This window comes from Atractosteus spatula, chromosome 14 (genome assembly GCF_055471065.1).
Source record: "Atractosteus spatula isolate fAtrSpa1 chromosome 14, fAtrSpa1.hap1, whole genome shotgun sequence".
NCBI lineage: Eukaryota > Metazoa > Chordata > Actinopteri > Semionotiformes > Lepisosteidae > Atractosteus > Atractosteus spatula.
The window spans coordinates 4,647,892-4,655,458 of NC_142719.1; the positions used below are offsets into that span (position 1 = coordinate 4,647,892).

At 41.6% G+C, this 7,567-nt stretch overlaps 1 protein-coding gene across 1 annotated transcript; it reads right to left on the reverse strand.

Annotated features, from left to right (window-relative positions):
- Positions 1–1,107: 1,107 nt before the first annotated feature.
- Positions 1,108–6,758, reverse strand: stpg1 (sperm-tail PG-rich repeat containing 1). The gene is made up of 8 exons (XM_088932278.1): positions 6,645–6,758; positions 6,358–6,479; positions 5,566–5,664; positions 4,644–4,823; positions 4,144–4,255; positions 3,734–3,902; positions 2,736–2,926; positions 1,108–1,965 (listed from the first exon to the last, which is right to left on the reverse strand). The coding sequence occupies exons 1-8, from the start codon at positions 6,730–6,732 to the stop codon at positions 1,892–1,894; spliced, it is 1,035 nt and encodes a 344-aa protein (XP_088788404.1). The 5' UTR covers positions 6,733–6,758; the 3' UTR covers positions 1,108–1,891.
- Between the last annotated feature and the right edge of the window lie 809 nt (positions 6,759–7,567).

Sequence of the window (7,567 nt, forward strand, 5' to 3'; positions counted from 1 at the left end):
AAAGGTATTTTGCTTCTTTCCTGTCCTTGACCAGGTCAGGTACTGTAATGGTTTATGTTGAACTCCAAAGACACACCTTAACTGACAAAGTTTATAGTAATAAAATAAACTCAACAAGATTTAAAAAACGCATCACAATTAAGTCATAAACCCTGAGACACTCTGGCTCTCTTTATCTGTGATGTCATTTCCTCTAATATGAAAAGTTTGAATACAAAGTCTAAGTATTGAGAGGAAAGATGGGAGTTCAGGCCTGAACTACATCCCCCCAGAAAGCTGTGAGGAATGTCCTGCAGCCCTCAGTCACCTGACAAGCTGGGATAAGACAATTCATCAATTCATGATGTTTTAAATACCAAGAAGCTTTAAATATCAGAAGCTAAGGCTTCTAGGACAGGCTTCTGATGTTCCTGGGTGAGGTGATGAATAGCAGAGCTTGTATGGAACTGGAAATCTGTGTAACATAAGTTTATGTTTCGAAGACGATAAGTAGCTTAGCTGCCCAGTTAGTAGAAGACAGGGACTTGTAAGAACCTCAAAGATCTTTGGATTTTTTTTTAGCCAAAATGTTAGTTACCTTTGCCTGAATTACATACAACCGGCCTCCACTATATCTGTATGATGATAGTTTTATTTGAACAGTACTTGGTTAACAATACTGTGTTTCAGACACATTTATATGCTCAAAAATTGAAAAAGACAGACTGATTTGGACTGATAGTGTATAGTCCATTGGCTGTATAGTCCCTAATTTTGATCAGATTATAAAACCTGAAAAATGTCATTTTAGTTGTGAGTTAGCATTAGGCTTGTCATGGAACCATTTTACATCTCCAACATCTCTAGTCCAAAGCCTGGAGTTAACTTTTTCATTTGTTTTATACTGTTGTAATATTTAACAATTCTCCTCAGCTTGCGGAGTAAGCATAAATTGAAAATGATTTCAACAATGATTAGAATTATAGAGAACAATCTATAGTACAGACGGTGATCCCTTTTACCGCCACCTTTTGAAGTACAGGAACATGATGTGTCTGCATTAGTTTTGTATATTCACAAAATATCACTACTACTGCACTTAGATGTCAAATAACAACAATCTTTTGTCAAACATTTTCTGTTTTTTTATTTTGAACAAGTTTTTTCTTGTATTACATCTTTAACTAAATACTGTACATCTCTTAAGGTAATGATATAAAATGAACATCTTTATTCTCCAAGCAAGAACAGTTTTTGGATCTATCTTGAGATCTATATTGATCATGTGTGAAACGGGAGAGGCAGTTAGTGAAAACAGTTACAATTCCTACTATTCTGCAATGTTATTATTTCCAGACTGAATTATTCATAATGCTGCTGTTCATTAAGGCATCAATAAGTACTCATGTGGAATGAGAAGGTGACTGCATTCTGATGATGCTGAATGTGTAAAAATGTGGACTTCTGCCACCTGAATTCAACATGATTAAGCAATGGGTTCCATTAAAATTAATGAAAATTCCACACATGGTCTGTGTTCTGCAAAATTAATGGATCCTGTGATCCAAATGTACAAACACATTTTTTGATGTCCTACTTTTTAATTTCTTTATAAAATTGGTTACTGAAGCATATTAAGTCAGTGTTTCTTTTGTTAAAATGCAAATATTTCTATGACTATTTTAAAAACATAAGGATGACATTGTACTGTATATACAAGCTGCTAACTGGCACTATTACTGACTGAATTTGCACCTTTACAAAAATAAATTAACAGTGGGTTCTTACATTTAAAGATATTAACCCACAATTCATCCTGCAAGTAACTGCCTATGGCTTTGAAGGTGAGAAGTGCCGTGTGTTAACCCTCTGATAATAAAATAACAATCCATTTCTCGGTCTTCAGACTGTCTCAGGCAGGAATCCATTTGTTAGAGAAATTGTACAAAAAGGATTGTTTGGTTGGCTTCTCTGGATGATATAAACCTGCAAAAAAAATTAAATTAAAGTTTGTGTACAGCAGTTTCAATGAATCAATATACTTTTAATTATAAATAAAAATAAATGTTAATTTAATTTAACACTTTTTAATTCTTATTGCTTGTTATTCTAATTTTTTATTTTCATTTTTTCTGGAAAAATTTCTTTTTAGTTGACATTATTGAAGTGCAACACCCCATTGGAACAGATGTCTTTTGACAAATGGGGCACTCTGTCGTGTGCTTCTGTTCACTCTGCCAGTCCAAGCCAGAGCCAGGCAGAGGACAGACTCTGCCTAAATGACGGTATGGAAAACACCTGACCAGTCGGAGAAGTCACTACTGGGAGGGGGCAGCAGTGTGGAGTAATGGTTACGCTTCTGGACTTGTGTCTGGAAGACTGAGTCCATATCCTAAGTGGGACACTGCTGCTGTTGTACCCCTGAGCACGGTACTTCACTCAAGTAGCTCCAGTAAAGTACCCGTCTGCATCAAAGAACACAAACGTAATTTGCTTTGGATGAAAGCATTTGCCAATCCAATTAGTCATTGTAGTGTGCTGAGCACACTCCTGTACAGCTCTTCCCAGAACCTGGATTGCATACCATTCCTTGTGAGCACCTCAAAACAATCAATTAGTGGCACAGCAATGGATGTGATCCTGCAACCTTCACAATCCCCTGCACTCCAAGGGGAGGTTTCCATTAGCTGGCTCCTTGAAAGACTCCTCTTTGTGAAGCGCTCGGTAGTGGTTTTGAAATCAGCTTCAGGTTTTACCAGGTCCAGGCAGGTCCTTGCTGTGGTTGTCTGCGGTCCACCGGCTTGTGTTGGACAGAAACACTGCACTGGACATGTAGTGTCTGGGAGCCCCTTCATAATTAACAACCTCATAATGGCCAGGCCCTGGAGGAGGAGGTGTCTTAGGAACTGGTATTGGGGGTGCAGAAATACACAGGTAGTGCCTCTTTCTGTAGCAAAGAAGAATTAGAAATGCAATGGTAAAAAAAACTTAGAAGGCTTTCCATAGGATATGATACCAAGCAAGTAAAACCATCCAAAACCGATTTTATTTTCCACTATGGTCAAACTGCATGATCGTAACATTTTTTTAATGGCCAGGTGTCTGCAATGAAAAAAATAGTATTGCAACGCCACCTGCTGGCTTACATTTCAAATTGTTTATTTTGCACATTTCCACAAAATTATTGTTAAATGTTGTATGGTAGTGTCTCCTTGTCCAAATAGGGTTGAGAACACAATATATACAAAATGTACCATATTTTCTTTTTTAAAAATCGACATTTTTATATTTTGTTGGCTGTTTAAACTCTGTACAGAACTATTAAAGACACTGAAAAACATTTAGAGTGATGTGTATTTCATAGTTTTACCGTTACCTTACCTTTCTGAAATCACATTACATTGCACAACTGTGGAATTGTGGAACAACCTACCGTGGCTACCCAGCTACAGTGCTGAAGCAAATACACTGACACTTCTTTCCAGGAACAGCTGGATGTTATTCTTGAATAAATAAGTTACCAGCTATCAAATGGACAAGACAGGCTGAATAGCCTCCTCTCACTTGTAACCTTTCTTCTGTTCTGAAGAAGAGTAAAGGTGCCTAATGCGCTGTGGGAGAACCAGAGAGGTACTGGATTGTGAAGCATGAGGTATGAGACGCCGATGCTGCTGGATGTGTGCTGTTCCTTCAGGCTAAAGCTGAAGAACTGGAAGGCTGGCAGTGATAAGAAGCGAGAAGAGGAAGGACTCACGGAAAGATGGTCTTCTTCACAGGCCCTGGTGCCTCATAGGGGCTGTAGGCTCCCGGGCCTGGGACCTGGGCTGGCACTGTAGCCTGTATCCTCTCAGAGGTTGACCTGAAGCAGGAAACTGGGACCTTTGGGCTTTCCTTGGTGAGGGAGTCATTCACCCTGTAATGGCCTTAAACCACAGACGTAGACAGGCAGCATAAAGACAACGGTGATTCAGAGAACGAAAAAACAACAGGTGAAAACAATGAAGCAGTTTTCTAAGTGGCATCTTTTTCATTATCACTCAATAAATAAAATAAAAAAATAAAAGGAAGAACTGTAAAGAACTCCAACGATTTTCATTCATTTCCATTAACGTGTGTTGCATTGCAGCAGAGACGATAGGCGGGTCAGTCATAGTAAAAGCTTACATGGAGACGGCACTTTTAAATCTCCTGGAGGAGCAAACTCTCTTTGGGTTTTCGATAGGAAGACTGACTTTGCAGAGACCGTGGTGCTCTTCTCAATCCCTTTGAGAGACACCTACAATGCACATTTTAAAAATAAAGTAGCACCTCTTTAGAACAGCAACAAAAAAGAGAAGCATTCCATACAAAGACAAACCTAAGGATTTGAACCAGAATGTGTACAACAAGGAAATCTCCAACAATCAAAGTTCAACAAGACATGCTACCTCACAATGAAGCCCAAGATGGCATTGTGATTCTCATGGTAAGAAACTGTAATTCCCATAATTATACTGGAGGGTCGCAATTTTTTTCTCAGCACTGTATGTGCAATTAACACATGGTAATCACAAGGTTTTATATGTTTTCAAAATAAAGTCAAGGTACCGTGCTTGTAAGAGCTCAGCGCTAATAAGAAGTTCGGTGTTGCTCATGAATACATACTGCACTTGGTTCAAACCTACATTGTACTGGTTGGGGGCTGGAGTGCTGCTCTTCACATCCTCGAGCTTAACAGCGATGGGCTGCTGGAACATGCTGGAACTGCCCAGGTTGAAGGTGTGTCTCTCCAGAAGTGTGGATTGCAGCGTGTAGGCATTGGGTGCAGGGGTGGGTCTGTGGCCATTCCGGGGAACTCTGGCTGTCTGGGAAAACAGAACACGTGCCCACTAACATTTACAGTGGGAAAGTCCCGAGCACAGTAGCACCGGGCATTTACGGCGCCTCTGCTCCTAAACTCTATATGTTCGTGCACATTCAAATGCACGCGAGTTGGCATGGTGGTGCGCTGGTTGGCATTGCTGCCTTGGGGTGCTAGGGCCCTGGGTTCAATTCCAGACCCAGGGTGTGGTCTGCAAGGTGCTTGTATTTTCTCCCCTGTGCTTTGCTTGGGTTTCCTCCCACAGTCCAAAAACATACTGGCAGGTCAATTGGTTTCTGGGAAAACTGGCCCTGGTGTGTGTGTGTGGACAGGTGTCCTATCCAGGGTGTACCCCACCTTGCGCCCCTATCTTGCCAGGATAGGCTCCGGCTCCCTTGTGTCCCGGAACTGGAAGGAACGGTTAGAAAACGGATGGATGGATTAGACTGCTTGCAGATTGTCGACATGACTGTTCCCACAACAAATCATCCGCCCTCCTGAGCTGCTGTGTGCTTCTAAAGGAAAATTATGATTCTGTCTGGAACAACGCTTGTATGATCTCATAATAATTCCGTCTCCACCCAGCGGGAAGTGAAATTGTTTTTAAAAAGCTGGCTCGACAAAACCGCACCACAGTTGGAAGCAAGCGTTCACAACACCAACACCCTGCAGCGTTGACTAAACTTACAGTACGTGGAACCAGGATGTGGTAAAATAATAATAATATATAAAAAACAGGAACGAACTCTGGAAGCGAAGCTGCCAGTCCCTTTCTTCGAGAATGAGGAGCTGTGCGGCTCAGCAGGCTTGTGGGAAATATAAGAACCGGGTCCGGGATTTTCATTCTGAAATGTTAATAAATAAGAAGACACACGAGTCAAGCCGTGACATTACGGGCAGAGAGTATATTTACGAACCAATGTTCTGTGTTATATAAGATGAACCACAGTGAGATAAAGAGGTAACACAGCTCTGCTACACAGAAGCCCCATCTTCCTACAACAGGCGAGGAAGAGATACAAGAAGACTGGCCGGCTCCTCATGGGGTGCTCATTTTAATATGGCCTATTTGATTTAGTAGTAGAATTAACTGCGCTTTTAGCAACAAGAGGGTTTTGAAATGAAAGGTCAGTGATTCAGTGAGATTTCCTTCACAATCCTTCTTTCTCTTAATGCTTCACGCTGCAGTACGGGGGTCCAACAACCCACTCAGAGTGTAGGTCAGAGGTCCCCAGCTCTGGTACTGGAGGGCAGAGGTTTCTGCCAATTTCCCAGGTTTCTTTACAGCAGCGGCAACTGAAGAGCTCGGAGCAGCTGTTAAACTGGTCCAGTTAAGCCAATAATGAGTTGATTCTGGTTGTCAAGAGCCCAGCTGGGCTCCAGACCTGGTGACACACCAGGAATTGAGCTCAGTGAGACAAAACGTATCGGCTTCTTACCTTGATCTCTATTACGGACACTAAAAAATGAATTGGCTCTTTGTTAAAAAAAAAATAACACACACTTCGGATTTGCAGCTATCACATAACACCGTTTACCTGATTGCTTTCGGACAGAAACCTTTTGGTCTGCGAAGAGAAGCCTTTTCTTTCTGTGTTGCAGATGACCACGGTCTGGTATTTAGTAGGAATGGAGGACACGTTTGCAGAAATTCTGCAGCCTAGATGGAATAAATGATCGGAATGAAAAATCGTTTTTTCACGGTGGAATGCTTCCACTGGACCGTGAAAAATTACAGATTGCAATACTAAATGAACCAGTCACACAATGTTTAACATTTTATGAAGTCCTTAATGAACATTCAGCGGCACAAATGCCTAGATACCTCTATATAGTTTGCCAACTCGGTCGCAGTGGGTGTTCTTGTTTTTTAGCGACAAGGAGAGTTCAGCAGGGAGAGTTTCGGCTGCCATTGAATCTGTTTTACAGAAAAACAAACAAATCACCAGAACACTAAGTACTAATCGTTATACAGTGACAAGTAACGCTGGACATCACTGAGCACTGCAGTGTGTCTGAAACTCGGCGAAGGGCAAAAAGAGGAAACTGAAAAAGCACAACAGACCCTTCGTGTAACCAGCATCAAATCTGATACTTGGAACATTAAAGCGCTTGGGGATCTTTTGAGGTACGGCGCGCTATATATATATATTAAAAACAATCAATTCAGTGTGGACTCTGGAGAATTGGAGGTATTATTTCGCAAATAGCGATTTGATAAAAAAATAACATTTATAAAATGGTGCATGTAATTAAAACAGGAATCGTTGGTCAACCGCTTAGGATGAATTTCCCTTGTGTTTCTGAAGGGTGCCTACAGGAGAAAAAAAATACAACTTCCGCGGTTCAATAAGCTAAATAACACGAGCACCTCAGCGTCCTTGAGCCAAAGCTACACTAGGGCAAACGTTTCGGAGGCTCTCGTAAAAGACTGTAGACACGAAAGCGGCGTCTTCCCCGCGGAAAGGAAATCTCACCCGGGTTTCTCAGGTGTGCAGCTCCGCTCGGTCTTTCGCTCTTCGTGGCCCTGAAAGGTGGGATTGTTTAACATCGGTTGCCCTGGCAACCCAGGAACTGGAACGCTTTCGGTGACAAGAAAAGCCTGGAACGGAACTCTTGGAGTTCGAGTGTTCCAATAACCCGGGGGGGGGTCAGTGTCGCCCACAGTCTGCGGAGTTATGCAGTATTTATTCGCTCACCTCTTGCGTAACGTAATCTTGGAATGCAACATTTAACGTAGCTGTATAA

Coding starts and splice junctions, on each gene's coding strand:
- stpg1 (XM_088932278.1), bottom strand. CDS start 6,732: ATGGCAGCCGAAACTCTCCCTGCTGAACTCTCCTTGTCGCTAAAAAAC. Junction 6,480..6,644: donor AGTTGGCAAACTATATAGAG/GTATCTAGGCAT, acceptor TATTCCATCTAG/GCTGCAGAATTTCTGCAAAC. Junction 5,665..6,357: donor TTCTGTCCGAAAGCAATCAG/GTAAACGGTGTT, acceptor TTAACATTTCAG/AATGAAAATCCCGGACCCGG.